The sequence below is a fragment of the Trichechus manatus genome, unplaced genomic scaffold (assembly GCF_000243295.1).
Source record: "Trichechus manatus latirostris isolate Lorelei unplaced genomic scaffold, TriManLat1.0 scaffold00151, whole genome shotgun sequence".
NCBI classification, from domain to species: domain Eukaryota; kingdom Metazoa; phylum Chordata; class Mammalia; order Sirenia; family Trichechidae; genus Trichechus; species Trichechus manatus.
In genome coordinates, this window is record NW_004444087.1 from 4,791,169 (window position 1) to 4,817,618 (window position 26,450).

Sequence of the window (26,450 nt, forward strand, 5' to 3'; positions counted from 1 at the left end):
CGGGCCGCGATGAGGACCTGGGCTTGCCTGCTGCTGCTCGGCTGCGGATACCTCGCCCATGCCCTGGCCGAGGTGGGTGCCACCCGCGCCGCGTCCCTGCACGGCGCCCCAGGCGCACGCCCCACGCAGGCTGGGCGCTCGGGGCTCTGCAGCGCGCATTTTGCTCGCGCCTGGGGAGGTCGATTTTTTTAATTTTCCCAACTGGGTTCTATTTCTGCCATGCCTAAGTGTGTCTGGTGAGTTCCCGACGCGTTGCGTCGCTCGGCTGTGCAGGGACGGGGGGCGCGCGGGGCGGAGGAGAGAGGAGAAACTTTGGGGGGCGCGGGCTCCTCTCCGGGAGGGGTGGCTGGGGCGCGGCGGCCGTGAGGCCACGGGCTGCGGTGACCGGAGAAGGGGGTGTGAACCCGCGGAGCCGGGGAGGGGAGGCGGCGGTCGGCGAACAGGTAGGGGCGGCGGCGGCGGGAGCCCCCGGCTGGACAGGGTGTGGGCACTGCGGAGCTGCAGCCCCGGCTCTGGCGGGCCGGCGCAGTCTCCCGCCCGGGGCCTGCTTACAGGTGGCTGAACGAGGCTAGTCGGGCCGGGCCAGGCGCCCGCGCCCTCCCACCTCCCTCGTCCCCACCCCCCAGAATCCGACTCCCCTGGAGCTCGGGCGTGATGAATGGCTTGCTCCAGCCCCCGTGGTGGGAACTTGGTGCTCGAGCCCCCGCGACCCCCGACCCTCTTTAAGAATAGAGGAGTGGGGAAGGCCAGGTGGTGGGGGCTGTCTGGTCAGGGACCCGGGAGTTGCAAGAGGTAGACGTTTAACCCCCAAGTTCCCGGGCAGCTTCGCCCAGCGCCGTCTGGATTTGGGGCGTCTCGGTCGGCGCTAGGGCCGCTGCCGGGTTGGAGCCGGGGTGGGGCTAATGTGACGTGAGAAACGGAGACCCTCTCCTCCGCGTTCTGCCGGGATTCCGGGGCGTGAAATTTAAGCCCCCAGCTAGATTAAAGTGCTAGGGCTGCCGTGACTTTCGTTGCCGATCCGTGACGCATTTCAACTTGATCTTTCTAGATGTTGATTTCGCTATTAAATCAGAAACTCCCCGGGCCCCTCGCTGCCCCCAAACCTCCTGTAACTGACACCAAGGGTGGAGGGGCCGGAGTGCGGGGGCTTTTCTTTGAAAATTTAAAGAGGGAACTTCCCCCTCTCCAAAGAGCAGACCTCGGAGGGGAGAACCTGGGGTCGTGCCTGGCCCCACCCCCATCCTCCTGCTCCAATGCTTGGGCAGGGGGTCCGGCGACCTGGCTGCGCGGTGCCCGCTTGGGCGACCGCCGCCAGGCTGAGGCTGGGTCGCGCGGGGGCTGCGGCCGGCTCTCCTGGGCCGAGGACCCACGCCCGGCTCTCGGCCCGGGCGCGCAGCTCTGACCGTGTCGCCTCCGCTTGCAGGAAGCGGAGATCCCCCGCGAGGTGATCGAGCGGCTGGCGCACAGTCAGATCCACAGCATCCGGGACCTGCAGCGACTCCTGGAGATAGACTCCGTAGGTAAATCGCGCTCCCTGCCCCGGGCGCCCGGGAGGGCTGGGCGGGCGCGGGCAGCGCCGCGGCCAGGGCCGGGGGCGAGCGCGGCCTCCCAGCGCTTCGGGCCGGGCCGGGAGCCGCGCGCAGGAGCGGACCGAAAGGTCAGAATCCAATCCCCGGCCATAAAAGCCCAAGCGCATGAGTCAGGAGTTTCTCTTCCAATCACCACTTTCTCTCCCGGCGTCGGCCGAGAGCTGCTCGCTCGCCCTGGGATTGTTTTCGCGTTTAAGGAAAATACAGTGTGTGTCACGGAAAGTTCAGCGCATAGAGGGCGCCGGAGCCGAGACCCGGGGGCGGCGCCCCCGCCAGGTGTGCCGCCCCGCGCGGGGCAGGCCACAGGAGCGGGCGGAGTCGAGCAGAGCCGAGCCGGGCTAGGCCTGGGCCAGAGCCGGGAGCGCGCGGGAGTCCGCGTGGCCGAGGCCCAGGGAGGGGAGGCACCTAGTCCGAGGACGAAGCAACCGGGACCCGTTAGGGGCGTTTTGTGATCGCCACGAGCTGGTGCCTAGCCATGCCCGAGGGTTGGGGCTTTGTGGTTTGTGGAAGCCAGTGACTATCTTTTCACGACCCAATAAAAAAGGCCCGCCTTTTACACATCCGCTGTTTGGGGGCTATTTTTGGGTTCACCCTCAGGGCCCGGAGCCCAGCCACTTTAGAAAACAGTTTGTTTGTAAAGCAGAGTTTTGAAGCTCTGGAGTGTTGCTTGAAAAATTGAGCTAGACCCCGGTTGGCTGAGATTAAAGGGGTCCCCTTACTCCTCTCGCCAGATTAATAACCGCGGAGGGGTGGGTTGGGCTGTGGCGTTAGGCGGCTCACCTTTTGTGAGGACAGGACAAGGTCTCTCCTCCACCATCTTTGGGGCATCCTTTTAAAATTCACTTCAGGCGTGGGAATTCAAACCAGGGAAATACTCATATCCGAAAACGAACTGATTGGTTTAAAAAAAAAAAAAAGTGCCCGTGAGGAATTTGTCAAAAGGAGTCTGTAAAGGCTGCCAGTGTTGGTTGGAGGAATTTTAAGTGAGTTGAAGATTATTCTCCCTGCTAACTGCTTTTGGGGGCGGGGCGGGGGGAAACGGAGGAATTAAGTAAAATCACATGGCTTAGTCATTTGGAAATTTGTACCTAATTATGGTGGCGCAGGGGCCTGAACTATTTTCATTTCTTGCCAAAACCATTTTCTAGCGAGGCCCACGGTTTCTGTAGTTTCTTGACCCAGGAAATCCTCGGCTGATCCTTATCGGGAAGGGATAGAGTTTCACTTGGAGATCAGAGTTGGGCCAGGGAGGTGGTTTTGAGCTGGGTCCTTGATGTTTAGCACTGGGGAGAAGGAGGATTTGGCTCTGGTTGGCTGGGGAAAACACTCGCCTGCATTTTGCTGGTCCCTGAAGGATTTGGAGAAGTGGGGAGATGCATCCCAGAGATGGTTCCTGGCTTTTTTTCTGGCTTGCTGAAGGGAGGCCCAGGGAGGGCTTGGGGACGCAGCAGGGAAATGGGCCATTGACTTTCTGCCCACACCTTTCTTATTCTGGTCTCCGCAGCCCTGCCTCCCCCACCCATTAACGCTTTTAGCATTTTCGCTCTGCAGGCTTATGCTGATGGCATTCCTGACCTGGCCCCCTGCCCCCCTCTCCCCCCCAGGGACTGGGGCCTCTTTTGGAGGGGCTAGAAGGAAAGGTGTGGTGCACCAGCCAGTCTTGGGCCAGTGGGTTTCCAATCGCCCCTCACACAGACATCTCCCCCCAGGCCCCCGGGAGTGGAGCTATGTCTCTGCCTTCAGACTTTCTGGGGTCTGGTTACTATTCTTGGGGTGGGGCTTTGGGTGTGACAACAAGGCGGCCTCTAGGACCTTCCTTACTCACCTGGCCTATCCCAGGGGGGAGTCTTGTGACACACCTCACAGTAAGTCTCCATCCTCCTGGTCCAGCATCGGTGGCAACCCAGGCCCAGAGGTGTGCAGCAGTCTCTTGAGGATAAGAGTTGAGCCAGTTGCTTCTAGAACTTGTAATGGGGGAGGGGTCTTCCCCCAACTCCTGTCCCCACCCATGCAAAGTTGTAAGCAGCTGTGGGGATACTTCTCTGATCCTTTGAACCCCCTTTATGGCCAGACAGTCACCAGCTGGTCAGCTGGGGGTACCCTGCTCTTCCAGAAGACTTTGAGGGTGCAGGGAGTCAGTGAAAAAGGGGCTGGAGTGTGGGGGGAGACCCAGCTAACTGCTCCCACTTGCATTCCTTCATCGCCTTTTGTAACTCCAAGGCCCACATTCTTAGGGTTGGGTCCCCCTAAGTAACAGACTCACACGTGGGTGGGAGGTAGCAAAGGAGGGGATCTTAAACACTGACTTGGGGGGCGCCTGGCCCCTGAGGGATGGAGCATTGTGATTTGCAGGCATGATCCTGGACTCCCCACAGTGGGCCGTGGTGCTGCGGCATCCCCGTTTTACCAATACTAGTTGCCGTGTAGTCATGACGACCTCGTGTGTCAGAGTAGAACTGTGCTCCATAGGGCTTTCATTGATTTTTCAGAAGTAGATTACCAAACCTTTCTTCCTAGTCCAACTTAATGTGGAAGCTCCGCTGACACCTGTTCAGCATCCTAGCAACACACAAGCATCCAGTGAGGTCTCCGGCATGGAAGGCAAGGATTCTACCACTGAATCATCAATGCCTCAGAAACCAGTTGCTGTGGAGTTGACTCTGACTCATGGTGACCCCACGTGTGTCAGAGCAGAACTGTGCTCCATAGGGTTTTCTTGGCTGATTTTTGGGAAGTAGATCACCAGGCCTTTCTTCCAAGGCACTTCTGGGTGGACTTTGAACATCAGCCTTTAGTTTAGCAGCCAAGCATGTTAACTGTTTGCATCCCTCAGGAACCTGCCTCCATTTTACAGATGGGGAAACTGAACAAGGCACCTAGCCCTGGTTTGCAGCTTCTTGGTGTGGGACAAGGAGGCCTGAGGTGGTGGTACCCCATCCTGCACCAGTGTGTCCCACTGAGCAGTGGGCAGGTCTGTGCACCTGGGAGAGATGAACAGTGGGTTTGATTTCTCCTGTGTGGCTTTTGGGTCCTGAGATCTGTATGTGGCCTTTTAATTATCAGTAGCCACAGGGCTTGGGGCTTATTTGTCGCGTGTGATGAGAACAGACCATTCAGCGACCATTCAGCGCAGTGGCCGCAGGAGAGCTTTGTTCTGGCAGGCGCCTGGCCGGGTGCCCGTGGGTCATTGAGTAACTGATCATAAATATCTCCATCCAGGGCCATTAATGCCCCAACTAGTGCTGATGGCAACCCATCCTCCGAGTTGTCATCGGACATCTGTGCATGAAAGACAAAAGGAAAGAGCCCTTGATTAACTGTCCTCAGAGCAGTTTTAGGGCATGATTCATGCTGTGGCTGCCTAGGCCTGGGCCGACTTGTAAGTTGCTGCTGGGGCGAGTTCCTTCCCGGCTCGCATAAATCAGAATGGCGGCTTCTCCCATTAGTGTGCTCAGCTCTTGGCTCTTGACCACCCATCTTGCATCTGGGGGCAAGGATTGGGCTCGTTCCTGGGCCGTCTCTTGTCTCTCCGTTTCAGGTTTCAACCAGGTTGGTGCAATGGGAAGGCTATTGTCTTCTCTGTTTATTAAGCTGGGGGCAGGAGGCCTGGGGTGGGAGGGGCCGTCGGAGCTAGGTGGACACAGCTCCAGAGGCTTAAATATGGGCTCCTTCCGCCAGCTAATGGTCCTTGTCGCTGCCGTTTTTCTGGGCCTCACTTTCCCCAGATGTAAAAAGGTGATGGCTCCTGCCGCATGTATATATGAGGACTAGTCAGTCAGTTCACACAAGCCTGGCTTGAGGAAAGCATGGAAGACTGGCAGCTGGCGATGTTGTTCAGTTTTCTCTTGCAAGGGAGAGCGGGCCAGTCGGTCCCCAGTTTGGAGATGGCAAGATGGCTGCCCCCAGAGGTGACTCAGAAAGATTGCTTTTTTCTCACAAAATGCTTCTTCAAACAGTTGGTTGATGGGAAATTCTTACTGCATGAGTAGCCCTGTTCTGATCTTATTTTGGGTCAAAAAAAAAAAAAATTAGTGGCATTGGAACATTGAGTCATTTTAAGTAAAAAGTTGGGCTCGTAATGTGATCTTTTAATAAATGGCATCTTTTGCTGTTTGCACCTTACGCGTGCTTTTGGCCTTCATTTTGAAGGAGCGTGGGTTTCGGGCTCGGCAGGGATGGGAAGAAGCTAGGTTTTTCCCATTGGTTTGCGGGCTGTCGTTGATGCCCACGTGGTCTGGGCAGGAAGGGACTCCGTCTGCTTGTCCTGCACCAAGGAGGAGGCGGCTTCTGGCCCGGAGTGGTAGCTGTGATGTCACATGAACCTCTCAGGGAGGGGAGGCCCCAAGATGGGGTCATTACATGGGCGAAGTGTTTGCACAGCAGCGGGAGGTACTGGTTACTGGGGTGCATTATTGCGGGGCAGTGGTGGTTCTCTGATAGAATTCTCACCTTCCACGCAGGAGACCTGGGTTCGATTCTTGGCCAATGCACTTCATGTGCAGCCACCACCCGTCTGTCCGTGGAGGCTTGCATGCTACTATGATGCTGAACAGATTTCAGCAGAGCTTTCAGACTAAGATCGACTAGGAAGAAAGGCCTGGTAATCTATGTCCAAAAATCAGCCAATGAAAACCCTATGGAACAATCTGCAACCGATCATGGGGATGGTGAAGGAGTGGGCAGCATTTTGTTCCATTGTGCATGGGTTCACCATTAGGCAGTCCAACTCCGCTGCAGCTAACAACAACAAACCCTCAGCACCTGGTTGCCCTCTGGGTATATACTAGGGAGACAGGACAGAAAGAGGTGGGAAGGGACAGGACCCCCAGCTGGGTCCAAAGGGCTCAGGCAGCTGAGGCCAAGTGGGACCCACCACATCAAGGTGGGTGGCCAACTGTATGCTGTGTGTCCCGTCCAGTCCCCCCACCCCCCGTTCTCCTTGCTGCAATCTGAAACCAGCGACTCCTGAGCCTGTCTGGCAGCGGGAGGGCGAGAGGGCAGTGTTAGAAGGGGGCTAGTACTGGGCCGCAGCTGGCCTGGGGATTGGGTTCTTGGTGCTGATCTTAGCTCTGGGGCCAGTGGCTCTGTAGTGAGAAGTCTTCCCTCTCTGCCCCTGGCCTCCCTTGCCAACAACAGGCTCTCTGACCCTGAGTTTTACCACTTTCCTTTTTGCAAACCTTCTCCCTCCCTGCCTGTGCAGTACAGGACCTGTTTCCTGGGGACTCCTGTCTCCATCAGCTGAGGCTGGCTGGTTCTGCGTTCGGCGAAAGGCCAGGCTCCCCCTCGTGCTCTTTCTCATGGCCTCTCGGCCTCATAGTAGACTTATTTCAGGAACAAGTAGGATCTGGCTGAGGGCCCAGAGTCTGGCGTGGCTTCTGATGCCCCTCAAAGGTTAGGATGCTTCAAGGAGGGTTTGTTTAGTGAGAGAGGGAGGAGGAGGGAGCCACACACACACACTCACATACACACACAAACTCACACACTCAACCCGAGAAGTCCCAGCACGCCTATTCCTGGATTCCAGCCTTGTCCTCCTCCCAGGCTCTGGGTTGGGAACTTTGGGTCCTTGGAGGGCGGGATGGATGGCCCCAGGGCCTCCTTTGAGGCGGTACAATGAGACCAACAGCAGCTCTTTCTCTCCGAGTCCTCAGCATTGTTCAGGGGTCCAGCAGGGGCTGCTACATTTTAGGGGCCTCAGCATAGCCTTTGCTGAGGTTGATGGAGGCATTTTGGGGATTTGCAAGCCATTCCCACTCAGGGGACCCCAACCACCTTGTTGGGGGGCTAGGCCTGCTCTTTATCCCCAGCTGGCCCTCATAGTTGACCTAGAAGGAGAGCTGCTGGGCAGTCCGGGGCATCCGGGTGTGTATGAGCTGGTCCCCCCCTCCAGGTGTGGGTGAGCTGATCCCCTCCATCCAGGTATGTGTGAGCTGGCCCCCACTCAGGTGTGTGTGACTGGTCCCCCCATGTAGGTATGGGTAAGTGGGTCCCCCCCAACTCAGGTGTTGGCAAGTTGGTTTCCTCATCCAGGTGTATGTGAGCCGGTCCCCCCATCCAGGTGTGGGCAAGCTGGTCTCCCCATCCAGGTGTGTGTGAGCTGGTCCCGCTATCCAGGTGTCGGCAAGCTGGTCTCCCCTGCTCAGGTGTGGGCAAGCTGGTTTCCCCATCCAGGTGTGTGCAAGCTGGTCCCCCCACTCAGGTGTGGGCAAGCTGGTCCCCCCACTCAGGTGTGTGCAAACTGGTCCCCATTTCCCTTTCTACCTGCAGGGACTGAGGATGCTTTGGAGCCAAGCCTGAGAGCCCGGGGGGCCCACGCCGCCAGGCATGCCCCCGAGAGGCGGCCAGTGCCTGTTCGGAGGAAGAGAAGTATTGGTAAGGGGACACTGGGAGAGGTGGGCTGAGGCTGAGGGTACTGCGGGGGCTGGGCAGCACTCCCTGACTCTGTGGCCCCAGGAGAGCCGGTTGGTTTTCACCTCTGTGCCTGCTGGCCTCGGCTGGTCACCCCTTGGCCCTGTTAGCTCAACAGCTCTGAAAGGCTGCCCCTCTGTGGGGTCTCTTCGCCCTGCCCATCCCTGCTACAGTCTTGGCCTAGTGAGGACGCTTCCCGGGGGAAGAGCCTGTGTGAATTCCTGAAGTGCCCGTTCCTGTTGCAGCACGCTTGCCGGAGCTCTGAGCTGGAAAATGTGGCCGCGTTTAATTTCCAGTTCATAAGAGGGAGCTTAGTGCTCCCGGCTATTAGCTTAAAAACAGACGGTGGGGGCTGGGGGCACTGGAGAGGCATGGGGAGGGGGGCTGGGGTGGCTGAGAGAGGTGGAGGGCTGGGAGAGGTGGGGATGGAGTAGGAGAGACATGCGTGCCCCCCTGCGTTTGGCTCCCAGGACAGCCGGTTTGGGGGTTGTCTTACAGAGTACCCCGTGTCTGTCTGGTCCCCTCAAGAGAGGACTGGCTGGTTCAGAAAGCCGGTGGGGCCTCGTGGGCCCTCTAGTGCTCAGCTGGGAGAGGGGGAGCACTTCTCAGCCAGGGCACGGTGTGGGGTGACCCCACAGCCCTGTGCTGGCTGACTGGGTCGGGCCTCACCCCTCACTATGTGACCTTGGACAAGCCTCCACACCCCTGAGCTTTAGTTTCCTTCAAGCAGATGGTTTTGTATTTTCTACCTCTGAGCGGGAGTATGGAGAACAATCATACTTTATGCCTGCAGGCCGCCCCATAACATTCACACCACTACCGAACCTTTCACACCACACCACCCTTACCCCAAACCTATCTCAAAGGCCAGGACCGTCCCCAGTGCCACGGAGGCCCCTTCTCCAGGCCTGTCCTGATAGGTTAGGGAAACTTGAGTCCAGCTACAGGAGATAAGGAATCTCGTTGAGGGGCTTGGCCGTGTGGTCCCCCACGCTTTTCTGGCAGCCCTGGGGCTGGCAGGTGGTCCGGCCCTCCCCACACCCCAGAGCAGTGCGCTGTGGAGCCCTGGGTGCTAGGCTTGTTCCGGGGGAGCCGATGCCTCCTTTCCGACACTGTCCACTGGTTCGCCTCCTGGTGCTCCAAGAAGAGGGGCGGGGGAGTATGGCAGGCCTGCCCTGCGCTGCCCGCGCTGGACTGAGTGTTCGGGGTGGCTGTGTGCGGACCTTCGAAAGGATGGAGCCGTCCTCCGCCGGGCCACCCGGGTCTCCCCTAACTCTGGGGCTGGGACGTCGTGGCTGCCTCTGTGTGCCTCTGTGTGCTGGCTCGGCCCCCGCATGTGGGCTCCCGTGGGCCCACGTAGACGTCCCTGGCAGCTATGACGGCTCGAACAGCTGGGCTGCAGCGGCCTCGCCTAGGAAGGCAGCAGGGTGGCACCAGTCCTGGTGAGGCTTTCTCGGCTAGCTGATCACACCTGGTGTCCAGACGGGCTCTTGGGGTTGCGGGCGGCACAGAGCGGCCTGTGCCCCAAGCCACCGTTCACGGAGAGCAAAGCAGAAAATAGAGCCACCACTATCCCCAGCAAGGCGCCCAGCCGTGGCCTCTGGTGACCTTCAGGGCTGAGAGTCAGGGCATTCATGTCCCGGTGTTTCTACTCTCTCCTGCCTTGCACCCTTCAGGAATGTCTTTGTATTTTAAAATTTCATTGTGGTGAAATACATGTAACAGACATTTGCCATATTAACCATTTAAGTGACATTAATCACATTGACCATGTTGCGCAGTCATCACCACTATCTGTTTCCAAAGGTTTTCCATCACCCCCAATAGAAACTCAGTGCCCCGTCAGCAACAACTCTCCCTGGCCCCCTCCCCAGCCCCTGCTAACCTCTAATCTACTTTCTGTCTATCCTTTTGCCTGTTCTGGACATTTTGCATAAGTGGGATCATGCAGTATTTGCTATTTTGTGGCCAGCCTTCTCACGATGGTCTTGGGGCCCTGCCACATCCCCCTCCCAGGACCCTCTGGGTCATCTGGTTACTCTGTTTTCTGTGGCTGAGCCACAGTTGACCTGCCCCAATGCCCCACCCAGGCGTGGCCACGGGAGTGGCCTTGGTGCCTTTGGGGTCCTGAGCCCTGGAGGGGAGTGACTGTCTGTGGGTTTTGCTCCCTCAGGACCAGGGTTTGGCTGTTATTAGGGGCTACCATTGGCTACAGGCCAGCCCCCTTCTCACGTTACAGGGTCCTGGCCTCAGTTTCCCTTGCTCTGCATCCTGTCCCAGGAGGAGCTTCCTAGCACCCAAAGTTGATGGGGTAAATGGGCTGCCTGAGGCTTTGAGGTCATGGCCCCTGGCCCTGCCATTGCCTGACCGACCAGGCTCACTGAGCTCCGCACCCTGTCCCACGGCCACGTGGTCTCTATGTCATTACCCCCAGTGTCATGGGCTCCTCTTTGCCTGGATCACCACCCCTCCTTCATACTCACCCTTGGCCAGCTCAGGGGCACCTCAGGGCACCTTGGGGGTGGGGTTTCTGTCTGCCTTTGTGGGCCATTCTGCCACTCCCCCCGGGTGCTGTGGACACTCACCGCCTGGGCAGGAGGGGCTGATGGGAGGCGGGGCCGGCATTCACTGCTGCCCTGCCTCTGCAGAGGAAGCCATCCCTGCAGTCTGCAAGACCAGGACGGTCATCTATGAGATACCTCGGAGCCAGATCGACCCCACCTCCGCCAACTTCCTGATCTGGCCGCCGTGCGTGGAGGTGAAGCGTTGCACCGGCTGCTGTAATACGAGCAGCGTCAAGTGCCAGCCCTCGCGTGTGCACCACCGCAACGTGAAGGTGAGCCCGCCCCGTGGACCCCATGACCCCCACGACCCCCAGAGCCCATGACTCAAAGACCCCATGGACGCCAGAACCTGCCACATGACCCACAGCCCCCAGACCCATGGATCCCAACATCCACGGACCCCAGACCCTGCCCTGCAGACCCCACGATCCACGACCCCCAGACCCTATGATCCACAGTCCCCGTGACTCACAGCCTACAGGCCCCATGACCCCTCGTCCTGCCCCTGCCCCCAAGGTCCCCGGCTCCACAACCCCCACCGAGCTGTGGCCTCCCGAGCCTTTGCAATGTGCTCTCAGCTAGGCGATGTGGTGGGTGGACACCTGTGTTCCCATTTCTGTGGCAAGCACACTGAGACCCTAGGGCACAGCGAACAGTGCAGGGTGAAGACTTGAACCTCGGTGGTGGCTGTGGGTGTGGGGACTGGCTTCTGGGAGGGTCAGTGGGAGAGGAGGCCTTACCACTTTGGCTGGTTCTGAGCTGCTTTGGCCTCTCGAATGGGTCTTGTGAGGGTCTCGCCTGAGTTGGGAGCTGTCTAGTGTGTGGCAACGCCCATCTCGTAGGAGGACTTGGGCATGCTGGGCCGGGTGCAGTGCGTGGGCCTGGGGACTCCCGCTGCCTAGCACTGCACCCAGACTCTCTGGTTCGTGGGGGGCCCTGCTCCCTGAGAACAGGGAGGAGAGTTGCTGGGGGGTCAGAGCTGACTTCCTCTCCCACCAGCTCTGGGGCTCTGGACATGTCCCTGACTGTGATGGGGCTCTGTTACCTTACCTGTAACAGGGTAGTGCCCCTACTCCACAGGGATCCTGTGAGGTAGGTTGGATGCTACCAGATTTGCCACTGACCGAGGTGTTCTGGACTGGGGTCCTTGGCCCGGCCCTCTCTTTGTTTCAGCTTCCGGTGTGATGGGAGGGACTCAGGAACCCAGTAGCTTGGGGGCCCATCTCTGGGGTCACAGGGGCTGCACACAGCTGGCTACCTGCCACAAAGCCCCCCTTGGGGCAGGGTCTGGCCGCGTGACCTCCAAGGGCAGCACTGGGGGATTCAGGAAGGCCGTCCTCAAGTTACATATCGGGGGGCTCTTTGTTCTCCCTGCTTTATTCCCTGGGGACAATTCTACTTCTCCAAGGCCCTCCGTGCATCCAAGTTGGGGTCTGGGGGACTTGGCATGGTGGCTAGAGGCTTGCTCTCAGGGCCTGAGTTTACCCCTCCAGCCTCTCTGTCCCCCTCTGTGAAATGGGTCAGCAGCATGGTGCCTTGAGACTGCTGAGGCCTGGCAGGGTGTGTAGTGGAGGCACAGGCTGGATGGGTGCTTCCTAAAGCTAGGTGCCCGGTGCCCCATCCCTGTCTGGGTCCCAGCCTTCCCGCCAAAGGACAGGACCAGAGTGGGGGCATTTCTGAGGTGCCTCTGGCTTTGGTGAGGCGTGGCTGAGGCTGGGAGCTCCCCTAGGCTTCCCACCTAGAGAGGTGGCCCTCTTGGGGTTCCTCTTGCTGGGGCTGGCTTTGGTTGGGTTAAAGCATGTCACGGTCCCACGTGACCCAGTAGGGGGTGAGTTTGGGCAGTGGGCACTGGTGGGTCTTTCTCCATAGGTCTACAGGCCATGGGGGTGTGGCTTTGGACCCCCATCTGGTTGGAACCCACCTCCTGAGGAGCAGGTCCAGCTGAACTCTTGATGGGGATGGGGTTTGTTGTCCTTGCAGTGTGGGGCTGTTAAAGTTCGCTTTGAGAAAAACCCGTTACCATCTAGTTGATTCCAACTCTTGATGACCCCATGTGTGTCAGAGTAGAACTGTGCTCCAGAGGGTTTTCAATGGCTGTGACCTTTTGGAAGCAGATTTCTGGGCCTTTCTTCCAAGGCACCTCTGGATGGACTCAAACCTCCAACCTTTAGGTTAGTTGTTATTATGATTAGCTGCTATCGAGTCAGTTCTGACTCACGGCAACTCCACATATGTCAGGGTTGAACTGTACTCCTAGGGTTTTCAATGGCTAATTTTTAGGAAGTAGATCACCAGGCCTTTCTTCCAAGTGCCTCTGGGGGAGTGTAACCTGCCAATCTTTCGGTTAATAGTCAAGTGCAAAGTGTTTACACCGTCTATTCCTTGAAACCAAATGATTATAGCCCCTCACCCTGCTCAAGACTACTCTGGAATCGGCCCTGGCTGCTGAACGAGATGCCAAGAAACTTAACTATGTACCGCCTGGGCTCTTAATTGTCAGACAGCCGAGAACGTTGGCCCCAATGTGTCTTGGGCGTGCTCCTGACCTCAAAGACGGCCCCTGGTGCTCTGGGCACTGAGCAGGCAGGTCCCACGTCTTCCTGTCTTGGGATCTGTCCCGCGCTGATCAGCCCCTTAAGCACCCCTAAGTGCTTGTCTAGGGACTCTTTCCCGCCTTCAAAGCCTGCTTTGGGTGGGAGGGAGGGGGCATCACTCAGGCCCAAGGAGCTTAACTGGCATCTCCATACTTGACATGTGGCGGGGATCCCCCCAGCTGAGCCCAGCACTGACCTCCCCATACACCTGCCTCATGTTCATTTGTTAAGGGGGGAAACTGAGGCCTGAGAGGGTGGGCCCTGCACTTCTGTCTGACACTGTACAGCCCATGAGTCTCCCCTTCTGCCTCCCCCCGACCCCATGCTGTGTGACTCAGCTTCCTCTGTCTTCTGTCCCAGGCTGCGGAGTGGGAGGGTAGTGGGAGATGGGTGTATGAGTGTCTTGGGGTTACTGTACCAAGTACCACAAACCGTGACTCAAAACATCAGAAATTTACTGTCTCACAGCTCTGGAGGCTGGGAGTCTGAGATCAGGGTGTCAGCCATGTTGATTCCTTCTGAGGCTCTGAAGGAGAATCTGTTCCATGCTTTTCTCCTAGCTTCTGGTGGCTCCGTGCGTTCCTTGGCTTGCAGCTTCAAAGACCCTGTTTCCAGACAAGGTCAAGTTCATAGGTACTGGGGCTAGGACTTTAGCACATCTTCTTGGGGGACGTAGCTCACCCCATACCTGGGTTTCATGAGCTTCAAGAGTCTGGGATAGCTGAGGTCTTTCTCTCTTGGTCACTGGGGAGCAGGATGTCTAGATCAGATCTCTCCATTATGGGTGCTAGATGCTGAGGGGCTATCCTCGGTCATTCAGGCAGGAGTCTTGGGGTGCAGGGTGTGGAAATGAAGTGGGGTCGACTCTCATTCAAGGAGCTCGGCCTGTGAGCTTGGGCTCTGGGGACCCCCACGCTCCCACTCTTGCTTCCTATAGAGGAAGGACCCAACCCACTGCTGCTGAGTCGATTCTGATTCATAGTGACTCCATAGGACAGAGTAGAACTGCCCCATAGGGTTTCCGAGGAGCAGCTGGTGGATTTGCACTGCCAACCTTTTGGCTAGCAGCCATAGCTCGTCCTAGCTCTTAACTACTGTGCCACCAGGGCTCCAAGAGGAAAGACAGGAGCCCCCATTCTGGGGTGGGGGGTTTCCAGAGCCTCATGTTGGGGAGTCCAGCCATTGACTGCGCAGTACAGGGTGTGTGTGTGGGGTTCTTCCTAGGAAAGGCAATGTCTCCACCCTGGGCCGAGGCCCAGTGGCCGTGGCAGGTGGTGGGGCTGGGGTTCAAGGTGCAGACCACCTACATCAGGCTGGCAGCACCCTTCACACCAGGTTGTGGGAGGTACCTGCACGAGATCACAGAGGGTCCGGTTCGGGGCTGGGCCCTCAGACCCGGACCCCTTTGTGTTCTTCCTCTCCCTGCCACCTTTCCCCCCATCAGAACATCAGGAGGAAAACATCCGGGCCAGACACTGGGGGCCTGGCAGAGGGAACAGCACCAGGGGACAGAGAGGAACAGGGGGCCCATTGTGGAAATGGCCTGGCCCGCTCCATATGGGGCTAGGGCGGACGTCGACCTGGGGCGCGGGCACTGGCCCCGAGAAGTCCCAGATTTGGACTGAGTGCCTTTGTGGGGGGTGGTGGGAGGCAGCCCTGCCTATCTTCCTGGGTGGGGGCCCTGTATTTCCTGATTCCAGTTTCTCTCCTCCTGGCCTTTGGCCTCTGATTCAAGTTTAAAGTTCTCTTTATTAGAAGGTCAAGGTTGGTGAGGCCAGGATCACCCCTGCTGGCCTGGTGGGGAGCTGTCCATCGCAGGGTCTGCTAAAGGCCGCCCTGGGCCTTGTGCTCTGAGGAGTGTGACTGGGGCCCCTGTAAGCTCGGTGGAGGCAACTGAGGCCCCAGACTTCACCACCCACACCCTGCTCAAGGCTGGGTCTCTGGTGGGTGCCCTGACTTCAGGGGCCTGCACTGGGCTTTGCTTTTCTGGGACCAGTCTTCAAGGGCAGCAGCTGGACTGGGAGCCTTTGGAGGAGCCGTTCTCATCCAGCCTACCCCCACCCAACCCAGGGATCACCAGAGCTGGGGGGAGGTGGCGGGGGGTCCAGGCTGGCTCTGCTGTGTGCTTATTCCGCCGTCTGCTCCTGGGTGCCCAGCACGGCTCTGTAATTGGACACGTGGTCATCCTCTGTCCCCAAGGCTGGGGCTGACACTGGGTCTCTCTCCGATCCCCCCATGGGTCAGTTGCATGGAATGGAGGGTCGTGAGATGCGCGGGCTGGGAGCTGCCTCGCAGGTGGTTCATGTGTGACCTGACAAAGTGGGGAGGATTGAGTTCTGTGGTCACAGCCTGGTGTCCACTTGGTCCCTGCCCTGCCCAGGCCTGGGTTGGCTGCTGTGGTAGTCACAGTGAAGGAGCTGCTTAGTCTGAATGGCCCACCCCTCACCATCTGTAGGGTTCAATCTATTTCACTGCTCAGGAACACGGACGGTTGGAAAGCCAAACAGCTGCCATTTTGTGTTGAGGTATCTCTTGTAGGGTGACCGGAGTTTTATCAGCAAACGGCTGCAAACCCTAGCTCTCTAGAACCGATGACCAGCCCCTCAACTGCACAAGGCTCCTCCTTGGCTGAACCTCAGGCCTCTGGAAGGTGGAGCTTGGGGCGTGTCTATCTGGGGTGCCGACACAGGGCTTGGCGGTGAGCTTGGAGAGGTGTTTGGGAAGAGACTGCATCGGGCCTGGACCGGGGTCTTGGAAACGCAATGGTTTTGGCAGCACAGATCTCATATGGGAGTCTGAGAGTCCCTGGTGATCCTTGGGGCGAGTAGGGGTTTGAGGGTAGGGTACACCCTCTGCCAGCCAGGTGAGGGCCCCTAGTCAGGTTAGTGGGCTTCAGGGAGCCAGAGCCTGAGGTCATGTTCTCAGGGACGCTCTGGGCCCTCTGAGTTGGGGGAGGGGCCCTACCGCTTCAACTTATTTAGCCACTTTGGCAAAGAATATACTGGAGACTGCCAGAAGGACGGACAGATCAGTCTTAGAAGAAATAGAACCAAAACACTCCTTAGGAGTGAGGATGGCGAGACTTTGGCATGCTTGCTTTAGACGCAGTATCATGAAAGATGATTGCTAGAAAAGGGCGTCACGTTTGGTAAAGAGGGTCAACGAAAACGAAGGAAACCCTCAGTGAGACGGACTGACACAATAGCCGCAACAATGAGCCCAAATATATCAAAGATTATGGAGCTGGCGCAGGACCGGGCAGCATTTTGGTCTGTTGTGCGTAAGGTCACCATGAGTTGGAGCCAACTCAATGGCAACTAACAACAAGTAGTGCCTCTGGAAGTCTCTTCCATTCACAGTGGATGAGGGGTTGGAAGGGGGGGAGGCTGTGGAGGCTCATGGAAATATCGCTTCTGAAGCTGAGGGGCTCAGTTGCCAATTGTAGCCCACCAGGAAGACTTCTCTGAATCAGGAAGGACCTCTGAGGGCCCCAGCCTGGTTCTTCCAGCTGGTAGAGCTAAGAGGGGCATTCTCAGGGTTTCTTGAAGACTAGGGGGACAGCGAGAGAAGGGAGAAGGGGCCTGGACCAGCATTGAGGGTTTAGAGCTGCCTCAGTTTCCTCATCTGCGAAGTGGGCAGGCTTGTGTCCCGATGATAGCTGTGAGGGTTACGTGTGACTGGCAGGTGTGATTGGTACATGGCTGTTTTTTTAATCATTGATCAATTCTGCTTTGAGGCTCTAAAGATTGTCTGGGAGTGCAGTGGGGTGTCCCCTGCAGGCTGGGGGCTAGGGACACGATGTCCAGCAGGAACTTGGGGCCTGTTGCCCTCGTGTATCTCCCTAGAAGTGGGGTGGCCATCACTGGATGGATTGGCTCTGAGGAGTGTACAGATGTGATGGTTGCGGTTCAGGTGAGCTTTGTAGCGGGGAGACGAGCATCTGGCCTGTTAAGGTGAGAGACACACCCAAGGGAGAAGAAAGGGAGGGATGTGGGGACTCCCCACTTGGAAGGTTCCGGAAGGGCGTCTGGGAGCCGAAGTGACGCGAATGAGGGTCCTGAGGACGCTGTTGCCTCAGCTCTCTGCATGCGAGTTGTGTGCGGGAGACATTGGAGAATTTAATATTCTCTGTGCATTCTTGGGGAAGAATGTGGCCATTTCCTGGCCAGACAGAGGTGGCGGAACAGCCTGGAATCCTCGCATACCCAGGGGCAGGTGCAATCATAAACGCTGTTTGTTTTCTCTGATAAAATGGGCCGTCTGGAGGGAGAGTGGGTTCCTAGACCGGGAGGCCCTTGTGCACTCCCCTCCCCGTGGGGCCTGGGGAGGGGCCAAGGGGTGTCTGCTGCCTCGAGGGCGAGGGACCAGCCTGAACCCCGCTGCCAGGTGGACGAGCAGCTCTCCTGAACCTCGTATTTGCCCGAAGAGGGATCTAGGTGAGGCTGCTTGTTGAACAAAGGGGCTGGGGTCGTCCCAGGGCCAGAGCAGGCAGCTGCCCTGCCCAGCTCAGCCCTGGATCAAGAATCCAGGCCAGCTGCCTGTGGCCCTGCCTCCCACCCTCCCAGTAGAGGCCGGGGTGGTGGGCAGCTCAGGCCCCCGGAAGAATGAGATCAGGGCCCCTCTGTCTCACCTGCTAGGGGCTGGGCGGGGAGGAGCTGCAAGGTCCTGTATGGAATGGGGAGCTCGTCCAATTTGCACCCCGTGAGGTCCCAGTCTGGGCATATTACAGGTCTGGGCTGGCTGGCTATGGTGCCAGGTTGTCAAGTCCAGGCCTAGCCCCCTGCTTCTCCTGGGACATACCTCCAGGGTGGCCTGCTTCCCCCCACCTCCCCAGGGTCCTTGAGAGAGGGTCCTTCTGGGACCCCTCACCTGCCCACATAGGGCACAGCCATTTGAGCTATATGGGTAGAGCAGGCCACCCCGTGGTCCCCTAGGCTCACCCCAGCCTGGTCCTCTGACCCAGGTCGGTGGTGCTGGAGCTGATCTCGGGAGGACAGGTGCTGAGTTAAAATGTCGCTGGCAGCAGTGGCTGGTCTGGGAAGGCAGCGCTGTCCCGCGTTCCAGGGTGGGTGCGTTTATGGCCTCGATTCACCCTCACCGCACCCCCTGGGGTGGGGTGGTCACCGTCCCCATTTTACAGATGGGGAGGCCTGGGGAGGCCGAGGTATGAGTCTAGGGGACCATGGCGTGACCAGCCCTGCCCACATAGCTCAAGTTTCTGCCCCATAGCAGGCAGGCAAGGGGTCGCAGGTACAAGCAGGGGGGACCTCATCCCGGAAGCCAGATGGGGTGAGACTGCAGCTCCCTCCCTGTGCCCTGAATGCGGGTTTCTCCTGGAACTCCCTGACTGACGCAGTGAAACCTCCTGCCATGGCCCCCTTTTCTGGCCTGGCTCCTGACCCTGCTTGAGTTCATGCCGCACCCCACATCTGTGAGCGCATTCCTGGTGCAGGGCGTTCACACCCGGGCAGCGCATACCACTTCACACATTGGACGGGCACCTTTGCACCCTGGGTTGATGATTAACACAGCCGCTTCTCGAGGCCACAGTGAGTTGTGCAGCCCGGTCCAGTGCCGAGAGCGGCTTATCTGGTGGGCGGGCCGGACGCAGGTTGACCACACTGCCTGGATCCTCACGACCTTCTGCATGGAGCCTGGACAGCCCCCTCACGGACTGCCTGGGGTGGGGGGGCGAGGAGGCAGAGGCCCCTGGGTGGAGGTGTCCCATCTTGGGTCTGGGGTCTTCTCATCCATTTACTGCAGCTCTGTACATGCCAGGGTGTGAAATAGGGCAGGTTCTGTCCCCTCCCGGCCCCCTTCTCCCCACATGAATGGTGAAGGGCTGCTCTGGACACTGCTCAGTCGGCCTCAAACTCCATACCAGCTAGAACCTGCTGGAGGTGACACAGCCTCTTATGGGCCCGGAGCAAGGGACCGCGGGAGAAGCTGAAGGCGGGTGGGCAGAGGTGCTGTACCAGTGTCCTGTGGTGACCGTGACAAGGCCCACAAGCTGGGAGGCTGATAAGAACAGAAATTTACTGTCTCTCAGTTCTGGAGGCTAGGAGTCTGAGTTCAGGGCGTCAGCAGGGCTGGGCTCCCTCCGAAGGCAAAGGGAGGAGGCTTCTTGCCTCTCAGCTTCTGGTGGCCCCAGGCCTTCCTTGACTTGTTGATGTATCTTCACATGGCTGTCTTCCCTCTGTGTGTCTGTCTCTCTGTCTCTTCCCTTTAAAGACACCACTCAGGTGACTTCAGATTGGTGGTTCAGTGGTAGAATTTTTGTCTCATTCAAGAGACCTAGGTTCAATTCCCAGCCAGTGCACCTTATGCAAAGCCACTGCCCATAGCATGTTGCTATGATGCTGAAGAGGTTTTAGCAAAGCTTCCAGACTAAGATGGACTAGGAAGAAAGGCCTGACAATCTACTTCTGAAAATTAGCCAGTGAGAATCCTACGAACAACAGTCTGATCTGCAGCGTATCATGAGGATGGCGCAGGACTGCGGCAGCATTTCCTTTGATCACGGGGATGGTGCGGGACAGGGCAGCGTTTCGTTCTGTTGTGAATGGGGTCCCTATGAGGTAGGTGATGAGATTAGGACCTGTCCTACTCCAGAATGAACTTAGTTAACTGACAACACCTTTCAAGACCCTATTTCCAGGCAACGCCCGTTCACCGGTATGGGAGTCAGGACTTAAATGTATCTTTGGGGGACAGCATTCAATTCCCAGTAAATGGTCATCGTTCCTGCTTATGGGCCTGATAAATGAGCTGTCTGGGGGCTTCGGGCAAGGGAAGCACGTTGTAGGCCGTGGAGAGAGTGGACGGGGCAGGGTTTGCGGAAGAGGTGGCTGAGGAGGCAAGGCTTCCCAGCAGGGACAGACAGGACGTGGTGTGCACTGGTTGGGGGATTTGTGTGAGAGTTGGACAGAAAGTAGGGGCTGGGGAGCACCATGATCTGAACATGGACAATACTGTGCAGTGGTTTGGAACACCAGCTCTGGAGCTGACCGCCCGGGTCATATCCTCGCGCCGCCGCTTAGAGCATTTGTGTCATCCTTGGAAAGGGGGCAGCCCCGTGCCTCAGTTTCCCTTCTATAAATGGAAGTTGTTAGGAGGGTAAATGAGTTAGAGAGTTGAGGTTTGGACCGTTCCTCACAAGGAAGATAACATGGAGATAGCCTTCTCTGACTCGTCCGTAAGTGGGTGAAATGAGGGAGGGGACAGAAGTGCTCCGGCACAGTAGCGATGTTCAGTGCTCAATAACCAGTCACTGTCAAGTTGTCTGATGCATGGTGACCGCATGTGTGTCAGAGTAGAACTGTGCTCCGTAGGATTCTCAATGACCTTTCAGAAGTAGATCGCCAGGCCTTTCTTCCAAGGTGCCTCCGGGTGGACTCAAACCTCCAACTCTTCAGTTAGCAGTTGAGCGTGTTACTGTTTGGACCACCCAGGGACTCCTTGAGGACTCACTAGGATGGTTTATTGAATGCTGTGTGCACGCGACGCGTACATGTGTCTGTTTTGGGGTGGAGTCGAGTTCCCATACTGGGATGCACTGTCCCCGGGGCCCAATGTGGGGGTTCTGGAAAGGCCAGGGTGTCTGCTCTGGGGTCTTGAGGGGATTCTATCTCTCTTCCTCCACTCTTGAGCTCTGGCGACTGCACCTCTGGGACCTGTGCCCTGGACTGGGGACTGGTTTGGAGGCGGGCCTGCCTGGAGGTAACCCTACACCCAGGAAGGCGAGACCGGCTTGGCACCTAGATGGCTGATGATGCCATTTGCCCGGCTCAGGTCAGGAGCAGGTGCACCTGGCCACATCCCTGCCTTCTGGTCCTCCCTGCTGCCCTTTACCAGAAAGCCACGGCCTGCGATCGGCTGCTCCTCTAGGAGCCCGCTCTGGGCGGCTCCTGAGACAGCTGGGGTTCCCGGCCTGTGTCCCTCTGAGACAGCCAGGCTTCCATGGGGGAGGAGGAGACCCTCCGTGTGGCCAGTAGCTAGGCCAGCAGCACCTGGGGACTCCTAGCCTCTTGAGCACGAAGTCCAGCTCTGGGTGAGTCACCCAGCAGCCACCTGCGGGGGCTTCATGAGCTGTGTTTGTCCTTGAGCTGGACGTGGAGGGCCAGGCGGGGAAGGGCTTCCTGAGTGAGGATCCAGAGTGAGCCAAGCTCAGCACTGTTCCTGGGCCGTTGTTGTTGTTGTTTTAATAAAAGCACACCTTTGAAAAAATTCCCCAGAGCCCAGCTGTAGAGAAAACATTTGAACGAACTCCCTCCCTTCCTTCCATTCCACTGAGGGGACCCCACATTTAGTGCCCAGCCTTCAAGCCTCTTCTCGGGCACATGGGAGCCTTTTGGTTGGGTTTATTTTAAACAGAAATGGGATTAACTCACAAATACTGTGCTACAGCTTATAGGCTCCCTGCCTGGACCTGCCCTCCATACCATCAGGTAGGTGCCCTGCGGGCCTCCTGCTCCAGAGGGCCTCGATGTTGGTGCTCACAGTGGCTCTGTTCTCTTGGCAGGTGGCCAAAGTGGAGTATGTCAGGAAAAAGCCAAAATTAAAAGAAGTCCAGGTGAGGCTGGAGGAGCACCTGGAGTGCACATGTACGACCTCAAACCTGAACCCGGATTATCGGGAAGAGGAGACAGGTGAGTGGTGCCACTGTTACTGTTATTTTTTTCATTTAAGGAATGTTCCTCAAATCTTGCTGCAGGAGTTTTTGGGGGCAGTTTCTTTGAAGAGGAGCCCCTGGGTGGTACAAACAAGAATGTACTTGGCTGCTAACCAAAAGGTTGAAGGTTCGAGTCCACCCAGAGGCGCCTCAGAAGAAAGGCCTGGCAATCTATTTCCAAAAAATCAGCCACTGAAAACCCTATGGAGTACAGTACTGCTCTGACACACGTGGGGTCACCATGAGTCGATGTTGGTTTGATGGGCCATAGAATATGAGGTTGCATTGTCTTTTTAACCTCGGAGAGTACACCCCTGGAGGACCCGCTACAGGCCCAAGAATCCTACTCCAGGGGTGTGCAGAGTGAAACCATGGGCAGAGCTCCAGTTCTGGGGGAGAGGCCGTCAAAACCACGTGAGTGACAGCTGGTGGTGCCTTTTGAGTCCGACACACTGGACCAGCCGGCTGGGATGCGGTATAGATGTGGCCGTGATGTAGACGTGGCTGTGGTATAGACGGAGGACAAGTGGACAGGCACTCGCTGGCTGCCCCGAGCCTTGACCTTCACCCTTCAAGGTGGACTTTGCCCAGAGGCAATGGGGCGTAGGGACCCACAGCTGTGGCCGCCCTAAAAGAGGGTGGGGGGACCAGGAAGTGCCGAGTTTTCTGCAGAAAGATAAACACCACAGGTATTTATTGCTTCGGTTTTCTACCCGACAGCCTTCCCCCAGGCCCTCTCACCCTCCCTGCCCTTTTGTTAACAGGAAGGCCTAGGGAATCAGGTAAAAAACGGAAGCGAAAAAGGTTAAAGCCCACCTAGAGCGGCCAACCAGGTAGGACCTGTCTGCTGGAATCCCACCGGGGAGGGAGACGCAATTGATTCTGATCACACCAGCCAATCACACAGCCGTCTGGAGAGGAGAGGACTCTGATTGGCCTTGATCGCTCTGCTGCTTCCGGTGTTGCTGGCTGTGGGTCTCCTGGCTCCCAATCTCCGGCCGACGGCCCTCCCTTGCTCTGGAGCCACCTCTTTGGCTTGGCCTTCTCTTTTTTGTTGATCGGGGAGGCAGAAATAGTCACACATACATGAATGCTCTGGCAGGTGGTAAGAGTTGGAGTGTTTTGGGTTTCCTGAGCAGCCGAAGGGCAGCTCTGACACTGCCTAGCTGACATCACTTTGGGTAAGTCATTTACCCCATTTGACAGATGGAAAAACTGAGGCTCACAGAGTTGACAGACAGGGGTCGTTGAAGGCTAAGTCAATCCTGTCTGCAAATGCTTTATCAGTGGTGTCTCGGGTTGGTGCAAATGGTTAAGCGCTTGGCTACTAACGGAAAGGCTGGTGATTCCAATCCACCCAGAGGCACCCTCAGAGGAAAGTCCTGGTGATCCACTTCCAAAAGATCACAGCCATTGAAAACCCTCTAGAGCACAGTTCTACTCTGACACATGGGGTCACCATGAGTTGGAATCGACTTGACCACAACTAGTTTTTATCAATGTACAGGGTCGTTGATTACTGTATTAGAAATGGCACTGTGCTGCTGGTAACATCCCAGAAATAACAAAGGTTCAGATGAGATAGAAGTTCTTGATGGGACCAGAGCAAATACTCAGTCTCAAGGTATCAATTTTCTTTCTGTTGGTTGTGTGTCCACCCTGTGGGCTGCCTTATGGTCCAAAGTAGCTGCCAGAGCTCCAGAAATCACACCCATGTTCTAGGCTGGAAGAAAGAGGAAGATGAGGAGAAGAACAAAAGAACCTTGTAGAGAGCTTTCCCAGAATTCCCATCTGGTGGCTTGGCTTTTATCTCAGCGGTCATCCTTCCGTGCAAGGAGCCCAGGAAATGTATAGTCTTTTTAGGGAGGCACCTTGCTTCTCAGAAGACAGTGGGGTTGGGGCAACCACATGCATCCCAAGGAGGCTGTTTGAGGCCTTCTTGCTTCTTAGTGTTGTTAGCCTGACCTTGGCCTCCTGGCCCGTGGGAATCCGAGACATCCAAAACAAACAGTTGGAAGAGGAGGCTCTTCAGAGGCAGTGTGTCTGAGAGCCTGGCTCCTTCTGGGCCGTGTGGACTGGAAGAGTCTGTAGAGTCAGGGAGCATTTGAGGTCAGAGAGTCAAGTCCATTCATGGGGATCCCCTTGGGAGGGAAGTGTCCACCTGGAGGGGCTGTGAAACAGCCAAAACAATCGCCCAGCCTTTGCTTTAGCTAGCCTGAGGGTGTGGCGTGATGGGTGGTTTTGTGCCTGTCTGTGGATCAGGCCTCCACGGAGCATTAGATTCTGGTATTCATTGTACAGCTGATGACACAGACCCTGCAGTCAGAGGCAGGCAGGTGTGCCCCCGTGCCCAGCTAGCCTGAAGGCTCTGGGCAGGTAGGTGGCACATATGTCAGAATGAGATATAGGATGGGGAGAAGCTGTGAAGCTACTCTTCACTCAGAGTATGTGCCCAACTCTGCCTGGCCACAGAGACCCCTTCTAGCTTGTGGTGCCATCCTCAGGGCTGCCTCATAGCCTAAGATGGCTGCTGGAGCTCCAGAAATCACACCCATGCTCTAGGCTGGAGGAAAGAGGAAGGTGGGGAAGAAGGGAAGAAAAAGAGTCTTCTGGGCCTCAGTTTCTTTCATCTGTACAATGGGAAGATGGGGCTTGCTTTCAACTCATGTTCTTCTGTGAGATGCTGTGAGCCTAGTCCTGATCCTGGCCAGGGTGTTGCAGCAAGCGTAGCAAGGCAAATTGGATTTACACAATGTCCTGGAAACTTTACATCCTAAGGCTTGCTCCTTTCGCCGTTGACGCTGCGCTGCGTGTGCATGGCGGCTCTGCTCACTCTAAGTGTCTGTCTCTCCCTCTCCCTGCAGACGTGAGGTGAGGACCAGCCGGCAGCCCTTCCTCGGGACACGGATGTCCATGGCGTGTTACATTCCTGAACCTACTATGTACGGTGCTTTATTGCCAGCGTGCGATCTTTGTTCTCCTCCGTGAAAACTGTCTCCAAGAACACTCCGGAGAACAAAGAAACAGTGTACATTTGTCTAATGTGACATCAAAGCAAGTATTGTAGCACTCAGTGAACTATAAGAGGCTTCCTTGTCAAAAAAAAAAAAAAAAAAAAAAAAGGAGCGAGCGAGAGAGAGAAAAACAGAACGATGAAAACAAAAATGACCCACAAGAAAACATCCACATGGCTGGCCGAGAGGAGGACGCCCGGAGTGATGGGGGTGGTTGATGGCGCAGCAGCAGACTAGATTTCTGTCACAGGTGCTTTTGGCCAAGGACACGGAGCCTGCTTTCTGGATGACTCCACTGGAGGCTGGTGGGCGCTGCAGGGCCACGCAGGAGCCAGGAATGTACCGGAAACCGCCACGCCAATGTTCGGAACCACACCTTCTCGCTCATGCATAGTGTTTAAGTCTATACAGAAACCTTCTTGGGAGCCTTAAGTGGAATTTTTTTTTTTTTTTTTTTTTTTTTTTTACACCATAAAGTGATTATTAAGCTTTCCTTTTTACTCTTTGCCTAGCTTTTTTTTTTTTTAATTATCTCTTGGATGATGACATTTACACCGATAACACACGAGGCTGCTGTGACTGTTGGAGAGTGGGACGGTATTTTTCCTAGCAGGACGCAGACTAATGAAATGAGATGTATTAAAATAAACATGGTATACCTACCTATGCATCATTTTCTAAATGTTTCCGGCTCTGTGTGTTTCCCCCCTCATCTTGCTTTATCTTACTTGTTTAATTTCAGCCATTTCAAAAGAACGATGTGTAGACCGGTGCTGGTTCAGTGGTAGAAGTCTCACCTTCCATGCGGGACACCCGGGTTCAATTCCCGGCCAATGCACCTCATGGGCAGCCACCACCTGTCTGTCCCTGGAGGCTGCGTGTTGCTATGATGCTGAACAGGTTTCAGCGGAGCTTCCAGACTAAAATGAACTAGGAAGAAAGGCCTGGCAATCTACTGACAATCAGCTATTGAAAACCCTATGGATCACAATGGTCCAATCTGCAACCAATCACAGGGACAGTGCAAGACCAGGCAGTATTTTGTTCCATGGTGCCTGGGGTTACCATGAGTTGAGGAGTGACTCAATGACAATTTAAAACAACGTATGTAGACCAGCTGTACGTGTCCTGTTTGCTGAGGGATGCTGTGTTTCCCCCACAGAGCACGTGGTAAAGTGTTGCTGTCCGGTGTCTGGCTAGGGAAACATGTTATTACTTGTACCTAGATTGTCACTGTGGCAGGGTTGCAGAGGTTGGTCCCCTGCTGCCAGTGTTTGGATAGAACGTAAATTCTTTACTTTTTTGTAAGATGCCATGCTCTATGTGTATTTGACATAGATGTATGTGTGGTTTTCTTCTTTGTAAAGGTGACGCTTGTATTTTCATCGAATAGTAACACTTTTATGTACCTGAGAGCCTGCTATTTTTTTTGGAACCAAAACAAAGGAAATACCCCAAAACGAAACCCATGCAGATGAAAAGCATTTTGCAGTCGAGTTTATTAGCTGCATCCCTGAGTCTAGACCTCCATCCCCACCTCACATGGGCAGTTGTCGGAAGGCTCGTGGGTGATAGCTGGTCTTGCTTTCTGAGCTGGGGCCTCTGGGCCT

The 26,450-nt window shown here is 56.5% G+C and overlaps 1 protein-coding gene across 1 annotated transcript; it reads left to right on the forward strand.

Annotated features, from left to right (window-relative positions):
- Positions 1 to 6: 6 nt before the first annotated feature.
- PDGFA (platelet derived growth factor subunit A) lies at positions 7 to 24,951 on the forward strand. Its single transcript, XM_004385936.1, has 7 exons — positions 7 to 72; positions 1,424 to 1,520; positions 7,857 to 7,961; positions 10,646 to 10,833; positions 21,677 to 21,803; positions 22,591 to 22,659; positions 24,691 to 24,951. The coding sequence occupies exons 1-6, from the start codon at positions 10 to 12 to the stop codon at positions 22,644 to 22,646; spliced, it is 636 nt and encodes a 211-aa protein (XP_004385993.1). The 5' UTR covers positions 7 to 9; the 3' UTR covers positions 22,647 to 22,659; positions 24,691 to 24,951.
- Positions 24,952 to 26,450: the final 1,499 nt, after the last annotated feature.